Raw genomic sequence first — 26,547 nt, 5'->3', positions numbered from 1 at the left:
AGGTAGTCGTTGCGGCTGCGGGCGGCTTTGGAGTCACACTCGCTCCGCTTGGCTCTGAGCTGCAACGTGCATAGTCGGTTAGAAAATGCCCAGCGCGTCTCCGTGGCCATCCCGAGTGGCGCAGGCCGACCTTGATGGTTCCTCTCTGTAGACTCCATCTGGACTGGAAGAGGCTCGGCTTAGACCTGGACGCAACAAAAAAAGCTCTGAGCAATTGGCAATTTAGTTTTTGACATTGCCAGCTGGGGTGGAGAGTCATTGCGCTTTGTGGTGTCTCAAGTGGTGCCAGGGCTGCCTTGCTAACAGGCTAAGCGCTAACGTGATGAATGGGCTCTTTAGTTGCCGTTTTGGGTTGGCTCTTACTTGGCTTCCAGCTCGGCCTTCTCCCGCACGGCCTGCGCCACGCTCTCCGCCTCCCGGTACTTCTTCCTGCTCTTGCTCAGCTCTCTGACGGAGTCCTGCAGCTCAGCCTGAATGCTCGTCAGCCGCTCAACACACTGGGAAAGCCACGAAACGGAGGCGGCGGCAGGTTGACATTGGCCGCAGCCTTTCAAAAGGGCACGAGAGCCTCGGCCGTTACCTTACGCAGCCGCTGCTCCTTCTGCAACCGGGCAGTCTTGGCCGGCTCAGCCACCTGCACTTTGTAGTTGTCGCAGGCGCTGATCTTGGAGCGGGTGACCCGGATGGTCCCCTCCAGATAAGCCCGCCATACGCAGTACATATTCCTGTGGCAAACACACAAAAGGGCCTGGATTGGTTTTGGGAGGGCACCGGACACCTTTTGTCCCTTACCTGCGATCGGCTTCCTCCCACAGGCTGTCGGGCCACTCCCTTTTTAGGTACTGATTGGCCAACTTGTGCAGAGCCTGGAGGACGACACGTTCACCTTTAACACTGAGGCGCAGGTTGGAGCCACATTGCCTTGAACTCTGCCCATCACCTATTTATTGACTTGCTTGTGCTTGGTGATTCGCGGACACCAAACGGAGACCATATTAGTGTGCTGCACCAATGCTGCAAGAGACGGACGGACGAGGTCCGAGCGGTGCGACACTTTAACGGGGGTCGCCTTTGCTTTGAATCCCGTGGAATGTGGTCGCGTGGTGGCGGTGATGCCTCCCGATCCGATGGTGCCAAGGCTGGAGAGCCGCGAGACAAACCGGCCCATTGTGCGGAGGACGCGTGAGCCAATCCAACCCGCGCCCGAACAGAGGAGCTCATTTTCAGCTCCTCTGTGATGGGAATGGCAATCCCCAGCCTTGGCTGAAGAAGCTTGCAGGTGGAGCACGCCACCGGCCTCAAATAAGAGCAGCCAGTTGATCAGAGCACAGGTGCATCTTTCATTCCTTGAAAGACAAAAAAAAAAAAAAAAAAAAAAAGCACTCTCGCTCCTCGGCAATTGATGACAATATCACGAGGCCTCTGATGTGTCCATCGGGAGATGCTTTTGTCAAGAAACGACTGGACCACGTTTCATTTGTGCTTATTGTTCTTCTCCCCAGAGACGTCGCGGCCTTCCTAAGACGGAGCGAGAGACCAGGCGGCGCCGCCTTTTGGAAGGCTCTACCCTTTTGGGGAATTTGCACAACCAGTTGGCCTTTGAAAAAAGGAAGCCGAGGCTCAGAGCAAAGCCAGGTGACTCCATCTCTCTCAACTCAATCACTATCGTTCAGCCCGAGCTGTGCCAAATTTGCTCCCCTCCCTACAAGCGCCGCCGAGCCGGAGCCGCGGTCTGTTGTCGGGGGTCCGGCCGCGTGACATGCTTTACATAAACCCGCTAACCGTTTTGGCGCCGAGGAAGCGGCGCGGGCAAATGGGCAAGCAGTTTACGCTTTCACTTTTTGTCGGTTTTGCGCTTGCTTGTCGCACCGCCGCCTTCTCTTCACAGCGTTGCGGCACATTTCTTACGGGCCTGTAATGCCACAACACGGCCAACAAGATTCTCTTTGTTTGCTTCCTTGTTTGTTCTTATTGTCAGACGTCCAATTGACGTCCTTCTGGAAGCAGCGGGCAGGTACGTCTTCCTTAGCGCTTCCGGCAAGGCTCAGTTTCCACAGGCACGGCACTATCGCGACACCTCCAGATTATAAATACATACGCGAGGAGCCATTAAGATTTAGGGCATGAAGGCACGTTTCCTTACCTGGGCGTAGTCCCGCTCGACGCATGCCCGTTTCTGGCTAAAAGTCCTGCAAAAGACGAGTGGGAATGATCAAATCACCCAAAAGTCTCCTTTAGTCCCGACATATCCATAACAGCATGTTGTCTGTCTACCATTGTTGCCGCATCCATCGTGTTCAAGTATCTCTTTATCAAAGCCCTCCAACGCTGGCACCACACAAATGCTATTACCGTATTTTTCGGACTATAAGTTGCAGTTTCTTTCATAGTTTGGCTGGGGGAGCGACTTATACTCAGGAGTGACTTATATGTGAAATTATTACCACATTATTACTTGATCATTAACATATTACTTACTAGTATGTCACTTCACATGTTATTTTCACACTAAACCGCATAAGGGCGCTCTAGGCCTGTGGAATAATTGGAACTGCAACTGACGATGAGTCTGACGTCAGCGCCGCATCTACTTCCGGAGTCAGCTGAGTTGTTTATAAGTGACACAGTGGACGAAGATTTCAATGGATTTAATGATTTGGAGTGACACAGATGGTTTGATGAACTTATTTATGTTATAGTTATTTAAATAACTCTTAATATGTTACGTCAGGCACGTTCTCAGTTCCTCTTTTATGTGTTTATGTAACGTTAGCATACCATACAGCCTGTTGCCTGTTGTCTGTTCTTGGTGTTGGATTTTGTCAAATAAATTTATGGCTGGTGCGATTTATACTCCGGTGCGACTTATACTCCGGAAAATACGGTAGGTAGTGATTCGCATCGATTCTTAGCATTCAGCTAAACCGACTGCGGCCCTGTTAAATACACAACTTGTAATTCGCTTTGTTTTGTTTAGTTTGACTGTAAACCGAGTGGCAGCACGAAGCCTTTTATAGACTAGTTCACTCTTTTCAAGATCCACAGACATTTTTTGACTTTCTCCCCACCCTAAAATGATAAAAATGGCCAAATTTCTCTCTGTTTTAAAAGTGAACAAATGCTGAATGACAACATATTGTAATGTTCTGCGTGTAAAACGTTTATTGTCGGAAGCATCTAGTGCAGGGGTCACCAACCTTTCTTAAACCGAGAGCTACTTCCTGGGTACTGATTAAGGCAAAGGGCTACCAGTTTGACACACACTTCTGAAATAGCCAATTTGCTCAATTTGGCTTTCACTATGTGTTATTATTGTCATTTCCAGTTCATGTGTAAGTTTGATTTTAACAAGAATAGCGAAAATACAGTCAAACCTTGGTTTTTGACCACAATCCGTTCCAGAAGGCGGTTCGAGAAGCGAATCCGTCGAATTCCGATTCTATTTTTCCCATTACAAATAATGGAAAAAAATTTACCGTTTTTTTCCATGTATAATGCGCCCCCATGTATAATACGCACCCTAAAAATGGCATGTCGATGCTGGAAAAAAGCCTGTACCCATGTATAATACTTTTTTTTTTTTTTTAAAGTCCCAATGATCGTCACACACGCATCTGGGTGTGGTGAAATTTGTCCTCTGCATTTGACCCATCCCCGTGTGATTTTGATCCATCCCCTGGGGGAGAGGGGAGCAGTGAGCAGCAGCGGCGCCGCGCTCGGGAATCATTTGGTGATCTAACCCCCCAATTCCAACCCTTAATGCTGAGTGCCAAGCAGGGAGGCAATGGGTCCCATTTTTATAGTCTTTGGTACGACCCGGCCGGGTTACTTAAGTCCGTAAACGTAAAATTATTTCAGAAAAAAGATCATCTTTGGGAACAACCGGATGTTATTCTGCCGGTCAGTATCACTGCGCATGCAGTAGCAAACTCGATAGCGAAGAAATATGTGAGACTCTCAACGGGATCACCAATATTTGAGTGATGTTCCAGTTATTTATCACAATTATTATTTATTATTATAATAATAATATATATAATATATATAATAATTATTTATTTATTATTCACAATTGTCATGGTGATCTTTCTGGTGATTTCTTAACTAGGCTGGATGTATTTTTTTTGTTGGCGTTGATTTCTCCGACTGCCCAGAAAGGCACCACCGCGATCAGTTAGGTTAAAATGAAAAGAGAGGAAAGTGACGTTGTAAAGAACCATCCGTGACAAGATTTTCTTCAAAAATTGTTGTACCATGATTTTCTTCAAAGAAAAAAAATAAAAATAAATAAAAATTTGTACCCATGTATAATGCGCACCCCAGATTTTAGGACAATAAATTAGTTAAATTTTGCGCATTATACATGGAAAAAACGGTAATACTTCTCAAGACAAAAACCGCCTTTTTTAAGCATTTTTTCATTTCAAAGTCAAAGTCAAAGTCAGCTTTATTGTCAATCCCTTCATATGCCAAGACACTCAAAGAAACCGAAATTCCGTTTCCTCCATCCCACGGTGACGAGACATACAAGTAGGCGACACAAAACAAAAACAAGAAGGCACAAACCATAAATAATAAATAAAAAATAATAAATAAAATGAGCGATGAATAAATAATAAACCAATAATCCAATAAATAAGAGGAGCAAAACCGAGCCAGTGTGCATACAGCAGACAGCAAGAACAGGACGCTACGCTGAAAGCGAGTTCAGGATCCTAACAGCCTGGAGTACGAAGCTGTTGGAGAGTCTGGTGGTGCGGGAGCGCAGACTCCTGTACCGCCTCCCAGAGGGCAGAAGATCAAACAAAGAGTGAGCGGGGTGACTCACATCACTCACAATCTTGGTCGCCTTGCGGGTGAGATGGGAGGTGTAAATGTCCTTCAAGGAGGGGAGAGAAGCACCAATAGTCTTACTAGCCGTTTTCACTATGCGCTGCAGGGCCTTCAAGTCGTAGTCAGTGCAGCTGCCACCCCAAACAGCAATACAGCTGGAGAGGACGCTCTCAATGGTGCCGCGGTAAAATGTAGTCATGACGGCCGGAGGAGCTCCCGCTCGCCTGAGTTTCCGAAGGAAGTACAGGCGGCGCTGGGCCTTCTTCGCCAGCGATGCGGTTTGCGATTTGCGCATATTTGTCCGATCGCGCAACTGCAGCGCACCGCCGAACGCGCAACCGTAGCGCGTCGTCCACCGCGCAACTGCACCGCGCTGGTTGCATTATTGTGACAGAGCCGTCGCTGAAATTTAGAAAATATCTTTAAAGTCCTGATGTATTTTCCAAAATTTAAGTGGACCTAAGTGCGCAGGGAGCTTAATTTTGTCCGATCGCGCAACTGCAGCACACCGCCGAACGCGCAACCGTAGCGAGTCGCCAACCGCGCAACTGCACCGCGCTGGTCGCATTATTGTGACAGAGCCGTCGCTAAAATTTAGAAAATATTTTTAAAGTCCTGATGTACTTTCCAAAATTTAAGTGGACCTCAGTGCCAGAGGCGTAGCCAGGAATTTTTCCAGTAGGGGCGCACGCCCACAGGAAAAAAAAATCGAACATCACCCACGGCGTTCGCTGATCGCTAAAACAACATCCGGGTCCGGGAGGCAAACGGTGAATGGATAACATCGCGCACATAGAATAGCGCAAGCACATTCGCGCAAGACCGAAAGAAAAAAACGGCATGAAAATGAAGAATCGAAAAAGCTCGATTTTTTTCAACCGGGGCGCAGGGAGTCCTAACCGGGGCGCCGCCCCGGCTTGGCTACGCCTCTGCTCAGTGCGCAGGGAGCTTAATTTGGTCCGATCCCGCAACCGCAGCGCGCCGGGCGCTCAATGTCGCATTGCTTTAAGAGCGTCTTTGTGTTTTAGGATGGCTTTACTGCTCCCACTTGCTTTCTTTGGAAGCATGATTAGGGGTTAATGCAATCCCCAAAGTATAGAAAATACAATAACAACGGAGTCAGTCGGCATCCGGGCCGCGCAGTCGGGTTTTCTCGGGTCCTCCCGGCTCTTCTCGCGAGGTTCGACCTCCGAATTTTGTTTGACAACCGAAGCAAAAAAATCTCGAATTTTTTGTTCGAATTCCGATTTGTTCGAGAACCGGGGCGTTCGAAAACCGAGGTTTGACTGTAAAATAAATAGATGCAGCTCACTGACAAGTGCCGCTATTTGAGCTAATTTTAGAACAGTCCTTCGGGCGACTCATGCGGTCCTCACGGGCGACCTGGTGCCCGCGGGCACCGTGTTGGTGACCCCTGATCTAGTGATTGTCATTTTGTTCATTCAAATTTTTCTCAATGACGCTTCTGTATTATTTCCGAGCGCTTCATTTGTCAACTCTAAAGACAAAGCGTCAAATGCGAAAACGATGGGGAGCTGATTTAAAAGCCGAGGAACCAAGCTCAGGGGGGACACTCTGGTGTCATTTATAGCTGCACTTTAAGAGGGAGGTCACTGCCATGAATAAAAGCCGAGCACAGCAAAAATCATCACAAAGCCGGTAAACATGTCCAGACTCGAGCCGCGCCACGCCTCTCAACGACCTGCCATGGTTTCCTGGGAGCTCCCCCCGCTCCACTCTGATGGCGACGGGAACATCTGGCGGCTGTCCCGTGTCTTAACGGCCGGCCAACTGTTGGCAAGGTTCAGAGCCGGCTGGTAGCTGCAGACGGGAAGCGGGGAGCCCAAAACGCGACTGCAACCTTTAGGAAGTGCATCTTTGCAAACGACACTGACGTCGTGTCTGCTTGGCTGTCTGCTGCTCTCCCACTTGCTCTCGAACGACGTGTTTTGTCTTTACGCAAGCTTGTTCAAACTCATAACACGGGAAGTCCTCGGTTGATGGCGCAAAATTGCGCATTTCTCGGCTGTTACTTGACTTCCCCTTTTGACATTGTTGATCCCAAAGCACGATTAGACATGAGAGCGCTCACCTCAGGTCTTCCAGGAGGTCACACTCAGTCTGGTGTTTGACGTGCAGTCTGCTCAGCTGCTCGCCGTGAATGTGTTTCAGCTCCTGGGTGACCCGGACCTGTGGAGGGAGATGACAAATGTGTTTTTTGTCTTTCTTGGCTTGTTTGTCTGTTTGTTTTGTACGTCCCTGACTATACTTGTCTTTACTGCTGCGTTCGTGACAGATTGCTGCGCGTTCCAATTTGCGTACACTACGTCGGTAAATGAGGACACTATTTCAAAATGAATGACTTGAGAGTTTAACAGCTTTAAGCAACTATAAGTTTTTAATTTATTCACTACTGACGCGAAAGAGAGCGCCATGAACCAAACAACCGTAAAAAAAAAAACATTCACTCATACCTTCAGACCGTCGTAAAAAGGCACGACTTAATGAGACGCGCATGTGATCAAGCTGGGTCCACTCTCATATTCGTCCCGGACAAAAATACGATCTACTTTTGGTTTGAGGGAGGTCGTCACTTGGATTCCCCTCCGGAACCCACTAACGCTGCCCTCCGCTCGTTTCAGTGCGGGTTACCAGTGAAGAGAAGTGATACTTACTTGAACTTTAGAACCGCTTTAACAAACCACTTGCGCGCCGATGTAACATCTTTGACGTTAATCGTAAAACCTGAGTAATGTAGTGATAAAAAAATAATAATAATAGAAAAGTGATGTTTGTGTGCAATTGAGAATGCTATTTAATTCGAATGGGGAAAAGGGTACTTTAAGTTAAGCGAAACTATTCCCACACTTGTGGTACAACAACTTTAAGAGGCATATATATGCATATATTGTAATAAAAACCAATCCGTTTGGCAAATATAATGTCAAAGGCAAAATTGTGTTTTGCCGTCGTGGTCCGGCAACCATTAAATATGCACCACTTCGTCGAGTAACGTTAGCTTCTGAGGCTACAGGCAAACTCGGGACGGGAGGGTGTGCGTGTGTGTGTGCGTGTGTGCGTGCATGTGTGTTGGGGGGGGGGGGGGGTCACCTTTCGTGGTGGGGGTTGCATCCTTCTTTCTGGACATAAAAACGACGCGGAAAAAGTCCAAAAGTTTATCTGGGCAGGAGACGTTAGTCCAACTTCTTCGGCTACGACAGCGATCGACAGAAAGAATGGTAGTTCCAGGCAGCCTCGCTTGTAGGGCAGCCGTGGCGAGTCCGTTAAACAGAGAGCCCGAACCCTGCTGATGAAAACAGTGCTGTCGCTCGCGGCCCCGGGGAGCAGACGTCATTTGAACGTAGCGACTTAAACCTTTTCCGTATTTTTCTTTCAAAATAAAATGTGTGTGCGGAACACTGCTTCCGCGTGGTGTCAAAATAAAAAACGTCAATAGCGAGTTTAACACTGGTTCTTAACCTTGTTGGAGGAACCGAACCCCACTAATTTCATATATGCATTCACCGAACCCCTCTTTAGTGAAAAATACAATTATATTTTTTTCAAATTTAAGACAGATGGTGCTGGTGGTGTACTGGTGCACAAAATGAGCTGTACATGAACATCACCTTGTTCAAAGAACAAAACCAACACAATGCATGAACTCACAACAAATAACATACCTGCAAATCAGTGTGACTTCTGCTGTTACCTTTGCGAGACCAGTTCAGATATGCATCATCACAAATTTACACGATAAATCAGGTGTTTGGACCTCCATAGTGTAGGCTCTGCCGAACCATACACTGTTAAAAATGGCTGTGAAATCTACGGTTACTTACTGTATTAAACACAGTAGCCTTACTTACTGCCTTTTGCAGTCGATTGCTGTAATTGTTAATCACAGTAGTATAAGTATTACAGTGAACACAGTAGTCGAAGCATTACTGTAACAAATCACAATAGCCAGTATAGTACTGTAAATAGAAGAGTAGACTACTGTATTTTTATTGTCAATGTCGTTGATGAATGAACATTGAGAATTTATATATATATATATATATACCCCTCCGTGAGTCGTCACCTTATCGTGGTGGAGGGGTTTGCGTGCCCCTATGATCCTAGGAGCCATGTTGTCTGGGGCTTCATGCCCCTGGTAGGGTCACCCATGGCAAACGGGTCCTAGGTGAGGGGCCAGACAAAGCACGGATCATCAGCCCCTTATGATGAAAAAAATTAATGGATCACGTTTTCCCTCGCCCGGACGCGGGTCACCGGGGCCCCCCTCTGGAGCCAGGCCTGGAGGCGGGGCTCGAAGGCGAGCGTCTGGTGGCCGGGCCTTCGCCCATGGGGCCCGGCCGGGCTCAGCCAGAAAAGGAAACGTGGGTCCCCCTTCCCATGGGCTCACCACCTGTGGGAGGGGCCAAAGGGGTCGGGTGCATTGCAAGCTGGGCGGCGGCCAAAGGCAGGGACCTTGGCGGTCTGATCCCCGGCTGCAGAAGCTGGCTCTTGGGACATGGAATGTCACCTCTCTGGCTGGAAAGGAGCCCGAGCTGGTGTGCGAGGCAGAAAAGTTCCGACTAGATATAGTCGGACTTGCCTCCACGCACAGTTTGGGTTCCGGTACAAGCCCTCTCGAGAGGGGCTGGACTCTCTTCCACTCTGGAGTTGCCCACGGTGAGAGGCGTCGAGCAGGTGTGGGTATACTTATTGCCCCCCGGCTGGGCGCCTGCACATTGGGGTTCACCCCGGTGAACGAGAGGGTAGCCTCCCTCCGCCTTCGGGTGGGGGGACGGGTCCTGACTGTTGTTTGTGTCTATGCACCAAACGGCAGCTCAGAGTACCCACCCTTCTTGGAGTCCCTGGAGGAAGTGCTGGAGAGCGCTCCTTCTGGGGACTCCGTCGTTCTACTGGGTGACTTCAATGCTCACGTGGGCAATGACAGTGAGACCTGGAAGGGCGTGATTGGGAGGAACGGCCCCCCCGATCTGAACCCGAGCGGTGTTCTATTGTTGGACTTCTGTGCTCGACACGGATTTTCAATAATGAACACCATGTTCAAACATAAGGGTGTCCATGTGTGCACTTGGCACCAGGACACCCTAGGCCGCAGTTCGATGATCGACTTTGTAGTCGTGTCATCGGATTTGCGGCCGCATGTTTTGGACACTCGGGCGAAGAGAGGGGCGGAGCTGTCAACTGATCACCACCTGGTGGTGGGTTGGCTCCGATGGTGGGGGAAGATGCCGGTCCGACCTGGCAGACCCAAACGTTCTGTGAGGGTCTGCTGGGAACGTCTGGCGGAATCCCCTGTCAGGAAGAGCTTCAACTCCCACCTCCGGCAGAGCTTTTCCCACGTCCCGGGGGAGGCGGGGGACATTGAGTCCGAGTGGACCTTGTTCCGCGCCTCCATTGTTGAGGCGGCCGACCGGAGCTGTGGCCGTAAGGTCATTGGTGCCTGTCGTGGCGGCAATTCCCGAACCCGCTGGTGGACACCGGCGGTAAGGGATGCCGTCAAGCTGAAGAAGGAGTCCTATCGGGCCGTTTTGGCCTGCGGGACTCCGGAGGCAGCTGACAGGTACCGGGTGGCCAAGCGGAACGCGGCTTCGGCGGTTGCTGAGGCAAAAACCCGGGCGTGGGAGGAGTTCGGCGAGGCCATGGAGAATGACTTCCGGACGGCTTCGAGGAAATTCTGGTCCACCATCCGGCGTCTCAGGAGGGGGAAGCAGTGCAACGTCAACACTGTTTACAGTGGAGGTGGCGTGCTGCTGACCTCGACTCGGGACGTCGTGTGTCGGTGGGGAGAATACTTCGAAGACCTCCTCAATTCCACCGACACGCCTTCCATTGTGGAAGCAGGGCCTGGGGACTCTGAGGCGGACTCTCCAATCTCTGGGGTTGAAGTCACTGAGGTAGTTAAAAAACTCCTCGGTGGCAAGGCCCCGGGGGTGGATGAGATCCGCCCGGATTTCTTAAGGGCTCTGGATGTTGTGGGGCTGTCATGGCTGACACGTCTCTACAGCATCGCGTGGACATCGGGGACAGTGCCTCTGGATTGGCAGACTGGGGTGGTGGTTCCCCTCTTTAAGAAGGGGGACCGGAGGGTGTGTTCCAATTACAGGGGAATTACACTCCTCAGCCTCCCTGGTAAGGTCTATTCAGGGGTGCTGGAGAGGAGGGTCCGTCGGGAGGTCGAACCTCGGATTCAGGAGGAACAGTGTGGCTTTCGTCCTGGCCGTGGAACAGTGGACCAGCTCTTCACCCTCAACAGGATCCTCGAGGGTGCATGGGAGTTCGCCCAACCAGTCCACATGTGTTTTGTGGACTTGGAGAAGGCGTTCGACCGTGTCCCTCGGGAGGTTCTGTGGGGGGTGCTTCGGGAGTACGGGGTACCGAGCCAACTGATAAGGGCGGTTCGGTCCCTGTATCACCGATGCCAGAGTGTGGTCCGCATTTCCGGCAGTAAGTCGGATTCGTTCCCAGTGAGGGTTGGACTCCGCCAAGGCTGCCCTTTGTCACCGATTCTGTTCATAATTTTTATGGACAGAATTTCTAGGTGCAGCCGAGGCGTTGAGGGTGTCCGGTTTGGGGACCTCAGCATCGCGTCTCTGCTTTTTGCAGACGACGTTGTGCTGTTGGCTTCTTCAGGCCGTGATCTCCAGCTCTCACTGGAGCGGTTCGCAGCCGAGTGTGAAGCGGTCGGGATGAGGGTCAGCACCTCCAAATCCGAGTCCATGGTCCTCGATCGGAAAAGGGTGGAATGCCCTCTCCGGATCGGGGATGAGATCCTGCCCCAAGTGGAGGAGTTTAAGTATCTTGGGGTCTTGTTCACGAGTGAGGGGAGGATGGAGCGTGAGATCGACAGGCGGATCGGTGCAGCGTCGGCAGTAATGCGGACTCTGTACCGGTCCGTCGTGGTAAAGAGAGAGCTGAGCCAAAAGGCAAAGCTCTCAATTTACCGGTCGATTTACGCTCCTACCCTCACCTATGGTCACGAGCTATGGGTCGTGACCGAAAGAACGAGATCCCGGATACAAGCGGCCGAAATGAGTTTTCTCCGCAGGATGTCCGGGCTCTCCCTTAGAGATAGGGTGAGAAGTTCGGTCATCCGGGAGAGACTCGGAGTAGAGTCGCTACTCCTCCACGTTGAGAGGAGCCAGATGAGGTGGCTCGGGCATCTCATCAGGATGCCTCCTGGACGCCTCCCTGGGGAGGTGTTCCGGGCATGTCCCACCGGTAGGAGACCCCGGGGACGACCCAGGACGCGCTGGAGAGACTATGTCTCTCGGCTGGCCTGGGAACGCCTTGGGATCCCCCGGGATGAGCTAGATGAAGTAGCTGGGGAGAGGGAAGTCTGGGAGTCCCTCCTGAAGCTGCTGCCCCCGCGACCCGACCCCGGATAAGCGGAAGAAGATGGATGGATGGATGGATATATATATATATATATATATATATATATATATATATATATTAGATATAAAATATCTCATAATAAAATCAATGATTATCATATAAATATCATATAATCATTATGACTTTTAAGTTATAATGACTTACCATGGCATTTTTTTATTCCCAACATTTTTTCCCTTTTCTTTTTCACTGGCGGACATGGGCTGACATGGGCTGACATGAATTTATCCAATGAGGATCAAGAGAGTTCAACGGTCTTGCTTTGAATGGCCAATCACGTCAAAGTAAACGGGACAAATCGCGATCACAGCGCTTGCACCTCTGGCTCCGACAACATTTCTTACAAGACCTTGTCTTGTATTGTGTGTTTTTTGTTGTGTTCGCGTCGTCTGCGTTCATTTGTTTCAGTTTGGCAGCGAAAACGGCTCCGAGAGAGCGCTGTTTTTCGATCGGGAGAGAGAGGGCAGACAGAGCTAGCTACTGGTAACGTTAACTGTTAGCTAGCTTGTGATAGCAGTAACTTTAACTGACCAGATTCTCTCTTTTTTTTAACTTACTGAAGCACTAGCAGCGACAGTACGACGGTCGTTACTGTGTCGTTATTTTATATTTTTATGCTGCGCGCGAGAGAAGAGTATTTTCCCGCCTTTTTTTTTCTTCTCCACATTCTCCGCCTCCGTGTGGGGTTTCCTCCTGGCGGCTCCACCACCAAGCACACGTCGCGACGTCCAGAAACTCGGTAAGTAGGACTACTATCACTATAAGTAATAAAATAAAATAGTAATACACAAGTAGTAATCAGTTTGCTTGCCATCAAAATGAATTACCGTAAATTCCGGACTATAAGCCACGACTTTTTTCCAAAATTTTGAACCCTGCGGCTTATAGTCAGGTGCGGCTTATATAAGGATTTTTTTCGTGATTTTTGTGATGACTTGATCACTTTTATACACTGCGGTATCTTGAAGAAAAAAAACAACAACAAAAATACTATTTTGAAACACTACTATGGCTGCTGCTTATTCTGGCTGTGTTGCTTGTGACTATTATGAGCTTTAGTAGGAATGCACGCTAGGTGACCTGCGTCAAAGGGCTCTAAACCCTTTCTCTTACTCTGCCATGTGACTCAGAGATTACACAAAGCAGTGGCGCTGTTTAGACCATCTGCATTGTATTAAAACCCAATCAATCAGCATTTAAATTCAATTCTTCTGACATTTTGCTCACCAAAAACAAGTTGTAATGAACGTGAACTTTTAATGCATTTTATTCAGAAGGTTACTTTGAACCCCGAGGCTTAAATGGCGGCGTGGCGTATTTATGGATTTTTACGGCCTCCAGGGGGCGCTCTAGCAGGAAGCAAGAGCGAGACAGACGAAGAAGAGATAATGCGCCGAAGAAGACGTGCTAGTTTGTGTTTTGAACATTTCGCGGATCACGCACACACCCTCATTATGGAAAACACACGGAGAAATGCATTTGATGCAGCTTTTAAGTTAAAAGCAATCAATTTGGCTGTCAAAGAGGGAAATAGAGCTTAAATGGCGGCGCGGCGCGTCGTATTTATGAATTTTTACAGCCTCCAGGGGGCGCTCTAGCAGGAAGCAAGAGCGAGACAGACGAAGAAGAGATAATGCGCCGAAGAAGACGTGCTAGTTTGTGTTTTGATAGGCGAATAGTGGCGTATAATTCACACAAAGAAGAGACACAACGAGATCAAGACGGACATTACTGAAAGGAAGCTTTTATACACAAACCGTCATTATGGGGGACAAAAGAAATGCATATGAAGCCGCTTTTAAGCTAAAGGCAGTCGATGTTGATGACATTGTGTTGCATCACACTTCTTTATTTCGTGGTCCCGTCTACTCTGGAGCTATACGTGTCGCTCGCTAGTTTAATGTAATTTAGCGCTTCGTGCATGAATAAAATTAGCATGAACAGACCCTCATCACACTCGAAGAAATGCATAAAAGCGACGACGAAAGAGAGACTGAGAAAGTGTGAGGCGAAGGATATCTAACGCTATTCCAATCGGACGCTGAGGAGGAAGACTTCGATGGTTTCAGTGCACAGGAGGAAGATGAAGACGATGAAGCTCTTTTTTTACTTTTACTGGTATGTTTTTTAACGAACCCTGTTGGTGCTGTACTACCGTGTTGCTGCTGTGTTACCGCCGCGTCTCAGTGACTTTTACCGGGTATGTTTTTTTTAATCCAGCCCTATTAGTCTTGTGTTACTTCCGTGTTGCTGCGGTATTACTGCCGCGTCACGGGCAGTGTTTGGAAAGAAATGTTAAGGTATGTTATTAAAACTTTAAAAAAGCTTTCTGTGTCCAGTCTTTCTTTGTTAATAACTCGCGTGCACACTTCCGTGTTGCTGCGGTACTACTGCTGCGTCACAGGCAATGTTTAGAAAGACATGTTAAAGTATGTTATTAAAACTTTAAGGCTTTCTGTGAACAGTCTTTCTTTGTAAAAAAACGCGTGTGCACGTGCGGCTTATAGTCCGGTGCGGCTAATATAAGAAAAAAACTAAAATATCCCCCAATTTTAGCTGGTGCGGTTTATAGTCCGGAATTTACGGTACTCATGCAAGTACTGTAATTTCACCACAGCTTCAATCCCTGCATTTGTTCGTCATTTGAGGATTCACAGAAATTTAGCTAACTTCAGATTTCCATGTGGGGTAGCAGAATGCTTTGCCACTTTTTACACACGTGACGCCCTTCAAGTTCACATGTACCGCTCTCACAAGAGGACAGCTAAACCAGGACTTGAAAGGCAAATTGGAGTTGACTTGGCTTGCACTGTTGAAGGTTGTAGCTTTTTGTCAGCTCGATCAACTTGTATACATTTCTGGCAAAAAAGACAACTTGTGGGGCAGGATCAGCCTATTTCTGGGTTGAACCACACCCACTTCCGGGTTAAGCCATTCAGAGTACGGATATTGATAATCTAGTTCAGGGGTGGCCAACCGGTCAGAGACTACCGAGCGAAGCGAACGTAAAGGAGCCGCATGAAACCCGGCAAAGAGCCGCGGGTTGGCCACTCCTGATCTAGTTGATCGAACAGATACAGCTAATGGTGTACTCACTCATCCCTAGTAGCCAACTCGTTTGTCATTACTCCGATTTCAGATTGCTTGCTATACATGTGTCACTTTTTGTTCATCTTTCACCAACTCAGTTACTATATATGCTCCTTTTATCAGTTTTATGTACAGCTTGGAAGATATGTATGCTCCCTGCCCTGTTTTTACAGTCATTCATGTGAACCAGATCATTTATAAAATGGATTGCTGGGAAATATGATTTTTGTAATGTCTGACTTTAAGGAGAGACAATCCTGACTGCAAAAAAATGGATGCTGTCGATCGAGGGGCGGGTCATAATCCCACCTGCTGCTCACCTGGCTGACTTCACCACTGCCTTGGCCACTCTTCGCCTGTTACTATGTTTTCAACCTAGAGTATCAGCCTGCACAACATTGGAGTTTATTCAGAGGTATTAACCGATAAAATCATATACCTAACTTTATTCCCACTGGCATCTCTCTGATAATTGCAACACAGCGTTTCAATTCTTGCTGGCTGCCATTGTGTTCACAACTAACTACTTGTATCATAACTGAACTTATGTGAATACCTAGAGCAGGGGTGGGCAACCAGTCAGAGACTAAGAGCCACATTTTTTACTGTGTCATCGCAAAGAGCCACATCATACACATGAGCACACATGAACATCCCCCCCCACACACACACACATGCACACGCACGAACGCGCACACACACACACACCTCTGCTCAGCCAAATTTATTGTGTGACATTATCATGTCACGCACCAACATGATAATGACAAATTGACTCCTACAAAACCACAGACCAAAGACCACATTTTCAACAATGAACATTGTGTGCATTGTCTCACACAGACAAACTCTCAGTTCAACAAATTCCACAAACAAAAACAAACGTTTTTTCACTTACTATGTGTGGCGGGACAGACCATTCGTTTTAGTTTGTCGTTTTCAGGAGACAAGATTTCAATAACGTCACTGAGGCATTTTTTAACAAACTCCACTTCATTGTATGGCTTTTTAGCCTGTGCAATGTTCCAAGCCAGTTGAAACAATGCAAGCGTGACAGTCTCTGAGTGCTTCGTAATTTTTTTTGAAAAACTGTACCTATTTTTTTGCCTGACTTTTCAAAGTGTCCAAACTTGTGCTTGCGAAATTCAGTCCCTTTTGGAAAGTCCTTATCGATATTGGCATGAAGTGAGCTGAAGTGGCGCTGAACATTTGAAGCTTTTAAATGCGCTAATGACGTCCGACATATCAGGCAGAATGGCTTGCCATTGCGTTCAACAAAAAACAACTTTAACTCTGTTAAAAACGTCCTGTGTTCATCCTCATATATTCGTTTAGCTGTGCATTTTTTCCTTGCCATTTTTAGAGCGAAATTGACACTCAAATGGGTTTGTCCCTCCTCCTTTGCGGGATTTCACCTCACGCGCATGCGCGTTTGACCAAAATACCATATTGAACTCAAGCGAAGCAAATACGCACAAAAAATAAACACAAATGAACGTAAAAGAGCCGCATGGAACCAGCCAAAGAGCCGCATGCGGCTCGCGAGCCGCGGGTTGGCCACCCCTGACCTAGAGTAACAAGTGTTATTCAGGCAGTATTATCACCCCTTAATAGTAAAATAAATGTAATGCAAATATAAAATACTGCAATATTTTATTTAATTAAAACAATTTATTTTTATCGATTCTTGTAATTAATTCCCCCCCAATCACAGTTGTGATTTGCTAACTGATTACTCGTTGACATGTACGTAGTGTCTCAACCTCTAACTCCTATACTCATTTCATGTGTTTTTGGTCAGGATTAATCCTGACTCCACCAAGTGCAGTGCCAAGGAGCAGATGAGCCGGAAGACTGGGAGAGTGGTGAGGAGGAAGACTTCATACATGAACCCCCCATGTGATCTCCTTCATCAGGGACTTCATTGAGTTCGATTGGCTAACTGACTAGATACAGGTGAGGTTCAGATAATAACTTTTGCATAGAACGTTCAAGATGGTTTATTTAAAGAAGTCATCTCAAATAGTTATGTTAAATCATGTGGGGGGTTTTCCCCCATTCATTCTTAATGGCACATTCAACATTTGACATTCACGTCGTTCCAGTTTGAAATTCACATCATTCAGCACATTCGAATAACATTCGGGAAGATTCTCGACATTCCCAAAATCGCCAAATTCAAAAATTTTACGTTTTCACGTTTAAAATTTCCACAAAAATTCACAAAATTTCATTTTCCAACTTTCAATTGTTCGTTTGCCTACCTTTTCCACAACTTCCCACTTACCAAAAATTTCAAATTTTCAAATTGTGAAATTCACGCCAAATTCTACAAGATAGATAGATAGATAGATAGATAGATAGATAGATAGATAGATAGATAGATAGATAGATAGATAGATAGATAGATCTTTGTCATTGTCACACGTACAACGAAATTTAAAAAGTGCCAACCGATCAGCGCATGAAATAAAAAATAAATAGAGTAAAAGATTTAAAAAAATACAAGCTAAAAACCCACAGAAGAACATACACAGACACAATCATTTACGTTTAGCGGCATTCAATGTGACCACCGCTGTAGGGTAAAAACTGTTGGTGAATCTGCTAGTCCTTGACCCAATTGATCTATAGCAGTGGTCCCCAACCACCGGGCCGCGGACCGGTACCGGTCCGTGGGTCACTTGGTACCGGGCCGCGGAGCCGCACAGGAAAAAAAAAAAAGGAAAACCAAAAACATTTTTTTTTTTTTTTTTCCATTGACGATCAATTCATTCATGTTAAGACGCTCGTCCCGGTCACGTGACATGTTTCCCCAGTCGAGCTCGCAAAGCTAGCAAAAATGAGTAAGAATTTATTTTGAAAAATATAAAAAATTTGGCGAATCTCTCCCAATTGCATCTGTCGGTGCATCTGAAAAATAAGGACTCTTGACACAGGGCGCTCGTCTCGGTCACGTGACATGTCACCACAGTCAAGCCCGCGAGGCAAGCAAAAATGAGCAAGAAACAGAGAAGTTTGGAAAGCTTCTTCGGAAAGGGAAAAACGTCCAATGAGGACACTGAAGAAGAAGAGGCTACGACTTCTCAGAAAAGGAAAGCTGCATTTAAAAGAACATTTCTGGAGTCCTACTTAAAATATGGATTTATCGCCACAGGTGACTCTGACGCGCCAAGTGCACTCCGCATATGTGGCGAAAGGCTAGCTAACGAGGCAATGAAGCCTTCAAACCTGCTTCGGCACATGGAGACCAAGCATCCTGCATTTAAAGACAAACCTTAACCACTTCGGGTGTCATTGTCTCCGATTACGCCTAGATGGGAACGGCTCATTTCTGAGAAAAGAGCTCGGTGCTCCCACTAATTCAACGTTTTATTTTTATGTGGTTTATATTTGGTTTTATGCCAGTCGTATCATTTTATTTCATCCTATTTATATATATAAATATTTAAATAATAAATATATAAATATACCGTTTTTTTCCGTGTATAATGCGCCCCCATGTATAATACGCACCCTAAAAATGGCATGTTGATGCTGGAAAAAAGCCTGTACCCATGTATAATACGCACCCAATTTTTTATTTTTTTTATTTTATTTTTTATTTATTTATTTTTTTAAGTCCCAATGATCGTCACACACGCAGGGAGGCAATGGGTCCCATTTTTATAGTCTTTGGTATGGTCTTAACTAGGCTGGATGTATTTTTTTTTGTTGGCGTTGATTTCTCCGACTGCCCGTAAAGGCACCACCGCGATCAGATGAAAAGAGAGGAAAGTGACGTGCGGACATGTGAAAAAGGCGGCTCTGTATGGGAGAGACGTTGAAGAGGAATAAAAACACCCTTGGAAACCAAAACTTGCCCCTCGTCGTGACTCGGAGCCGCAACAAATGTTTCGGATTTGTGTAGGGTACATTGTGACAGCAAACGAGCAGGTGATCGAGCAAGCGTCTGATACGAGAGCATTGCGTTCGTATGGAGCGTGTTTGAAGTGAACAGCAGAGACGAAAGGAACAAGGCAAAGTGTTGTGAAATAAAATATTACCTGTAATACGCATTTTGTTATTTGCTGATTGTATTAAACTATCACATTCATTGTCAGTCAAGAAGAGAAGAGGACTATTATCCCTTCTTTGACAAAATGACCAGAGCACAGTACAAACACACTATTGTTCTTGTAACGTGTTTTGTATTTAAGTCCTGTCTGCCCCTCGCTCACCGTCGGATCATTGCATGTGTTACTGTCATGATGTCTGTTTGGTGTCTGTTCCTGTCTTTGGTAATGTCACCCTGTCTTTTTGTTCCACGTCTTTGTCGGTCAGTCCTGTTGTTGGTTTTGTTGTACCATGATTTTCTTAAAAAAAAAAGAAAAAAAATATATATATTAAAAAAAAATTTGTACCCATGTATAATGCGCACCCCAGATTTTAGGACAATAAATTAGTTAAATTTTGCGTATTATACACGGAAAAAAACGGTATTTATTTATATAAAGGCCGGTCCGCGAAAATATTTCTGACACGTAACCGGTCCGTGGTGCAAAAAAGGTTGGGGACCACTGTATTAAACTATCACATTCATTGTCAGTCAAGAAGAGAAGAGGACTATTATCCCTTCTTTGACAAAATGACCAGAGCACAGTACAAACACACTATTGTTCTTGTAACGTGTTTTGTATTTAAGTCCTGTCTGCCCCTCGCTCACCGTCGGATCATTGCATGTGTTACTGTCATGATGTCTGTTTGGTGTCTGTTCCTGTCTTTGGTAATGTCACCCTGTCTTTTTGTTCCACGTCTTTGTCGGTCAGTCCTGTTGTTGGTTTTGTTGTACCATGATTTTCTTAAAAAAAAAAGAAAAAATATATATATATTAAAAAAAAATTTGTACCCATGTATAATGCGCACCCCAGATTTTAGGACAATAAATTAGTTAAATTTTGCGTATTATACACGGAAAAAAACGGTATTTATTTATATAAAGGCCGGTCCGCGAAAATATTTCTGACACGTAACCGGTCCGTGGTGCAAAAAAGGTTGGGGACCACTGGTTTAGCCTGTTGTTGCTCGTTCATGTCTGTTCTTGGTGTTGGATTTTGTCGAATAAATTTCCCCCAAAATGCGACTTATACTCCGGAGCGACTTATATGTTTTTTTTCCACGTTATTGTGCATTTTATGGCTAATGCGACTTTTAGTCCGAAAAATACAGGATCAGATCATGAAGTTATAAAAACCTATGTCATCACCATATATAAAAATGTCTAGATTTGTCTTCTTTATTGGTTTGGTGTGCAGGTATAATTATATGCTTAAAATGTTTCTTTTATTGATTCAATATGTGAATATACTTGTCTGCTTATGTACTTTATTCAATGAGGTTTGAGCACATCTGTTTTTGCAGCTAGGCTGGACTTCTTGTATTTCGACCCCATTCCTTCAAATACATGATGAGTTTTCATTTAGTCAAAATACAACGAATGCGAACAACCCAAGCTCCATACCAACCTGCCCAGCGAGCTCTGGAAGACGACGCTGCCCGCGGACGTGTTGCAAGGGTCGATCACCAGCAAGCTGCAGTCTGGGTCCCCGACTATGCGGAGGGGTGTGCTCTCCACGGAAAAGCCGCACGGAGGTCTCCGAAGAAAGCCGTGAAGCTCCCACACAGTCATCCTCTCCGGCTAAAAAAAACCCCGCCTTTTTTTAAGCATTTTTTCATTTGCGCATATTTGTCCGATCGCGCAACTGCAGCGCACTGCCGAACGCGCAACCGTAGCGCGTCGTCCACCGCGCAACTGCACCGCGCTGGTCGCATTATTGTGACAGAGCCGTCGCTGAAATTGAGAAAATATCTTTAAAGTCCTGATGTACTTTCCAAAATATAAGTGGACCTAAGTGCGCAGCAGGGACGTGCACTCCTATGAGTGCATAGGAGGCAGGTGAGGCAGTGCCTCACCTTGCCACCAGGGGCAGTAAAGGGCTCAACATGGTTTCCTCAGCTGTCACCATAAGCTGTTAAAAAATGAATAATATAATAAAACATAATATAATATCTGTCCTGTGGTCTATGCTTTTAATGCAATTTTGGGTGTTTCCTATACATTTGGATCATTTTCATAGTCAAAATAGCTGTATTTCTTGTTCAAATAACAACGGGAGACGGGAATCATGGAGGCTGCGGCAGTGACAGGTTGTGCCGCTCAGGGCGTGCGTGTGAGAGTGTGCACCACTCACACACTGTACTGAGCGCGTGCAAACGGCGCGTGCTTGCTTGCAGTCAGCGGGTGAAAATACGAGCCTTGAGGCAGCCAGTACTTTTGCCGCGAAGATGGGGCGATAGTGAGCCTCCGGCTAATAGTTCACGACACGAGTAAATGCGAGAGTAAATTAAGAAGAAAAAGAAAAGAAAAACAACTAACAACATTCGGTGCTAACGCGTTGCTATTTGGCTTTGTTTTCCCTGACAATGGAGGATATAATCTCGAAAATAAGGATTTTTTTTTAAACTTGACTTTCAGTCAAAGCAAGAAACCATAAGTAAGGGAAGACCAACGCCAGATTTGCGAGGATTAATTCAAACTACGGGCCTCCCGGGACGGACTACAACACGTTCGCTTCAAAAGGATTGGTACTCTAAAAATGACTGGCTTTGTGGTTGTGCTGCCAAAAATCGACTTTATTGCTTTCCCTGTCATCGAGATCTTCGTCCAGAAGGACAGGAGAATGGACTTCATTTACAAGTAAAGGTAAGAATACTGCAGTGGTGTGTTTAAATGTACAGTGGTGTGTTTAAAATGTTATTACATTTAATCAAGAATGGGATAACAACCATGTATGCATGTAAATCTGATTTGTGAGTCAGTGCCTTAGCGTCATACAGTACGTTTGTAAATCTGACCCTGAGTCAGTGCCTCACCAACCCCAACCCTCACCGCACGTCACTGGTGCGCAGGGAGCTTAATTTTGTCCGATCGCGCAACTGCAGCGCACCGCCGAACGCGCAACCGTAGCGAGTCGCCGACCGCGCAACTGCACCCCGCTGGTCGCATTATTGTGACAGAGCCGTTGCTAAAATTTAGAAAATATTTTTAAAGTCCTGATGTACTTTCCAAAATTTAAGTGGACCTCAGTGCGCAGGGAGCTTAATTTGGTCCGATCCCGCAACCGCAGCGCGCCGGGCGCTCAATGTCGCATTGCTTTAAGAGCGTCTTTGTGTTTTAGGATGGCTTTACTGCTCCCTCTTGCTTTCTTTGGAAGCATGATTAGTGGTTAATACAATCCTCAAAGTAACGAAAATACAATAACAACGGAGTCAGTCGGCATCCGGGCCGCGCGGTCGGGTTTTCTCGGGTCCTCCCGGCTCCTCTCGCGACGTTCGACCTCCGAATTTTGTTCGACAACCGAAGGAAAAAAAGCTCGAATTTTTTGTTCGAATTCCGATTCGTTCGAGAACCGGGACGTTCGAAAACCGAGGTTTGACTGTAAAATAAATAGATGCAGCTCACTGATAAGCAGTGCCGGCTCTACGCAGGGGCAAGAGGGGGCAACGCCCCCTCAAACAGATGTCCTGCCCCCTCGAATCAAACTTTTAGAAGTGAAAAATCCGCTGATAGAAACACACGTTAATCAGCCCCCTCTCTTCTCTCATGTCGGTGCAGTGTGTGTCCTCACACAGCCTGCTGTCAGGACTCCGTGCCCCTCCGTAAACATCCAATCACTGTGAGTATGCAAATGAGGCAAGACGCAGCCAGAGAGTGTCAAGTTACAGTCAGCGCGGTAGGAGTTGGAAGAAGCAGTAAAAACTCCACCAAACTCGTCGTAATGACCCGTGATATAACTAATGATTAACGACAACTCAAATAATAGTTAATATAACATTCATATTATATGTCCCCCCCCCCCCCCCCTGAGAGATTGCCACCTTATTGTGGGGTTTGCGTGCCTCAGTGACCCTAACAGCAATACCAGCAGAAGCTTTAATCTTCAGGTGGGACACCCAAGCTGGACAGGTCTTAGTGTAGAGGCCTGACAGAGTGCAATCCACTTCTCCAGGTTGAGATCTGGACACACAGCTAACAACTGCCGTGAAGAAAACACTAACAGTGTTAAAAATGTGTAAAAAAAAAAAAAAAAACATGCCCCCTTCACATTTCTGACTGCCCCCTCTTATGTGCATTCCTAGAACCGGCCCTGCTGATAAGTGCCGCTATTTGAGCTAATTTTAGAACAGTCCTGCGGGCGACTCATGCGGTCCTCACGGGCGACCTGTTGTCCGCGGGCACCATGTTGGTGACCCCTGGTCTACGGCCCTGTCCAGCTCTCCTAGAGTAACTGCCTGTCTCCTGGAATCTCCTCCATGCTCTGGAGATTGTACTGGGAGACACATCAAATCTTCTTGCAACAGCACGCATGGATGTGCCATCCTGGAGGAGTTGGACAATCTGCGCAACTTCAGGAGGGTTAAGAAATCGCCTCATGCTCCCAGTCGTGATAATGACTCTAGCTAAAGCCAACACTTGTGGAAAAACTGTTAAAAAAGATCAAGAGGGAGGAACTTGAAATGGCCTCCACCTGCAAAATCAGTCCTGTTTTGGGGACCATCTCGTTGTTGCCCCTCTAGTGCACCTGTTGTTAATTCCATCAACACCAATGCAGCTGAAACTGATTAACAACCCCCTCTGCCACGTACCTGACCAAAACCTTATCAGAAAAGTCTAATTGAATTCATGCCATACCCTGATAAAAAACTGTTCCTTTAATTTTTTTGAGCAGTGTAGTACTGTGTAGAAATAAAATTGTTTGTTCTACAACTTATCCAAATGATGAAAATGTACAGGGTAAACCTGGGTTTTATTTTGCACTTTGACATCCGCCCCGGTTTCCGGAGTGTGAAAGACAAGGCACTGACATGTCATAAATGCAACTTCGATATTGAAGATTGCAATTTTTGCATATGCTCGACAGTAGCTAAGCATATTCAAAGAACCAATAACACATTTTAGCGAGTGGGAAAGTACACAGCGACGAGGCTAAATTTGTGTTTTCCCCTTGTTGAGCGCAAAGTGCGCAAGCTGATATAAATGTCAATAAAACAAAAGCTTCCGGTGACTTGCAGACAACAAACGTCGGCCAACGTGAACAAACGTTGAGTGGTGCCAAAGTCCATGGTCGGCGCGCCGCAAAATGAAAAGGAAAACAAGTCACTTCGGGTCGGAGAATGACTTGTGACGCATGCTCCAATGAGTTTACGCTGTCACTGAAGCGTATTATCACGAATTACATCGCTAGACGACGTTAATTGGACAGATAGGCGGGCGGACCAATATCAAGAGAGACCGATAGAGAGTTAGCAAAAGCAAGCATGTTACCCAAGTGAAACCTTTTGCTTTCTATTCGATTCAACACGACTGACTTGACGGCGCTATAAAGACGCAGCTGCGAGCTGAGCTACAACCATGACGAGATGTCACACGAAGAGCAAGTCGAGCCGGAGAAGGATGACGGTGTGGGAGCTTCACGGCTTTCTTCGGAGACCTCCGTACGGCTTTTCCGTGGAGAGCACACCCCTCCGCATAGTCGGGGACCCAGACTGCAGCTTGCTGGTGATCGACCCTTGCAACACGTCCGCGGGCAGCGTCGTCTTCCAGAGCTCGCTGGGCAGGTTGGTATGGAGCTTGGGTTTTTACCTGTCTTGAAAAAGATTCAATTTTTTTCCATTATTTGTAATGGGAAAAATAGATTCGGAATTCGACCGATTCGCTTCTCGAACCGCCTTCTGGAACGGATTGTGGTCAAAAACCAAGGTTTGACTGTATTTTTGCTATTCTTGTTAAAATCACACTTACACGTGAACTGGAAAAGACAATAATAACACATAGTGAAAGCCAAATTGAGCAAATTGGCTATTTCAGAAGTGTGTGTCAAACTGGTAGCCCTTTGCCTTAATCAGTACCCAGGAACTAGCTCTCGGTTTAAGAAAGGTTGGTGACCCCTGCCGTAGACGGTCCTCATTCCATCAGCAGGACCGATATCTGCTGCTTTGTGCAAGGAGGAACAGGTTGAGCACTGCCCGAGCCCTACAGAATGACCTCCAGCCGGCTACTGGTGTGAATGTCTCTGCCCAAACAGTCAGAAACAGACTTCACGAGGGTGGCCTCAGGGCACGACGTCCTGTAGTGTGTCCTGTGCTCACTGCTTAGCAAAGTGGAGCTCGATTTGCATTTGCCATAGAACACCAGAATTGGCAAGTCCGCCACTGGCGCCCTGTGCTTTTCACAGATGAGAGCAGGTTTACCTTGAGCACCTGTGATAGACGTGAAAGGGTCTGGAGAAGCCAAGGAGAGCGCTATGCTGCCTGCAACATCATTCAGCATGACCGGTTCGGGGGTGGGTCAGTGATGGTCTGGGGAGGCATTTCCATGGAGGGATGAACAGACCTCTACAGGCTAGAGAATGGCAGTCTGACTGCCATTAGGTATTGGGATGAACTCTAAACCCGATAGAACACCTCTGGGACATAATGTTTCGGTCCATCAGACGCCGCCAGGTTGCTCCTCAGACTTTGCAGGAGCTCACTGATGCCCTTAGACAGATCTGGGAGGACATCCCACAAGACACCCTCCGTCGTCTCATTAGGAGCATGCCGCGACGTTGTCAAGCATGCATACAAGCACGTGGGGGCCACACAAGATATTGAAAATAATTTTGAGTTGCAGAAATTGAATTTAGGCAAAATGGACGAGCCTACCACATCAGCTTTTCACTTTGATTTCTGGGGTGTCTATATACCGACCCCTCTGTAGGCTGAAAACTTTTATTTCCATCAAAAGATGTGGCATCCTTTTGTTCCTGAGACATTAAACTGTCCATATCAGTATAGATATCCCCCCAAAGAAATTTCATCATTGAAATCTGATGTGTTTTCAAAGTGTTCCTTTAATTTTTTTGAGGTGTATTTAACCAACCGCTTTAACCAACTATTGTGCATTTTATAGCATTCTCTACAAAACTGTTGCCTATTTTTGTCATTGTATGGACCAATATTTTGCAATATAGATTGGGATTTGATTTTCCTTTCCTTGGTTGTTCTTTTATCACGTTATCTTTAATTCATTTAATGCTTTATTGTTTTTGAATGGTAAAAAGAAATGTGTCTAAAATTAAACAATTGTGATACGTTTTTTGACAGTCAACACTATATTATTTTAACTTAAAT

The 26,547-nt window shown here is 46.4% G+C and overlaps 1 protein-coding gene and 2 long non-coding RNA genes across 9 annotated transcripts in view; 1 reads left to right on the top strand and 2 right to left on the bottom strand.

Moving 5' to 3' along the window:
• Window positions 1-8,193, bottom strand: part of LOC119133927 (F-BAR and double SH3 domains protein 2-like) — an 18,213-nt gene extending 10,020 nt beyond the window's left edge. The window contains exons 1-8 of one of the 7 annotated variants that reach the window (XM_037270231.1): window positions 7,945-8,193; window positions 6,926-7,023; window positions 2,134-2,189; window positions 793-866; window positions 581-748; window positions 364-497; window positions 131-185; window positions 1-59 (exon numbers count right to left, since the gene is read on the bottom strand). The exon at window positions 1-59 is cut by the window's left edge and continues 70 nt beyond it. In XM_037270231.1, the coding sequence (XP_037126126.1) occupies window positions 1-59; window positions 131-185; window positions 364-497; window positions 581-748; window positions 793-866; window positions 2,134-2,189; window positions 6,926-7,023; window positions 7,945-7,965 (665 nt within the window). In that variant the 5' untranslated portion in view covers window positions 7,966-8,193. Of the gene's footprint in view, window positions 60-130; window positions 186-363; window positions 498-580; window positions 749-792; window positions 867-940; window positions 2,066-2,133; window positions 2,190-6,925; window positions 7,024-7,944 lie in introns of those variants that run through there. The other 6 variants (XM_037270234.1, XM_037270232.1, XM_037270233.1 and 3 more) reach the window with 6 other exon arrangements.
• Window positions 8,194-8,732: 539 nt separating this feature from the next.
• On the top strand, window positions 8,733-21,358 carry LOC119133983. Its single transcript, XR_005100239.1, has 3 exons — window positions 8,733-8,854; window positions 10,362-10,363; window positions 21,345-21,358. It is a non-coding gene; the product is annotated as an uncharacterized LOC119133983 (long non-coding RNA).
• On the bottom strand, window positions 14,839-17,580 carry LOC119133985. Its single transcript, XR_005100241.1, has 3 exons — window positions 16,905-17,580; window positions 15,298-15,892; window positions 14,839-15,203 (listed from the first exon to the last, which is right to left on the bottom strand). It is a non-coding gene; the product is annotated as an uncharacterized LOC119133985 (long non-coding RNA).
• Window positions 21,359-26,547: the final 5,189 nt, after the last annotated feature.

Source organism: Syngnathus acus, chromosome 14, assembly GCF_901709675.1.
Source record: "Syngnathus acus chromosome 14, fSynAcu1.2, whole genome shotgun sequence".
NCBI classification, from domain to species: domain Eukaryota; kingdom Metazoa; phylum Chordata; class Actinopteri; order Syngnathiformes; family Syngnathidae; genus Syngnathus; species Syngnathus acus.
This window is presented reverse-complemented; position numbering and strand designations above follow the sequence as displayed.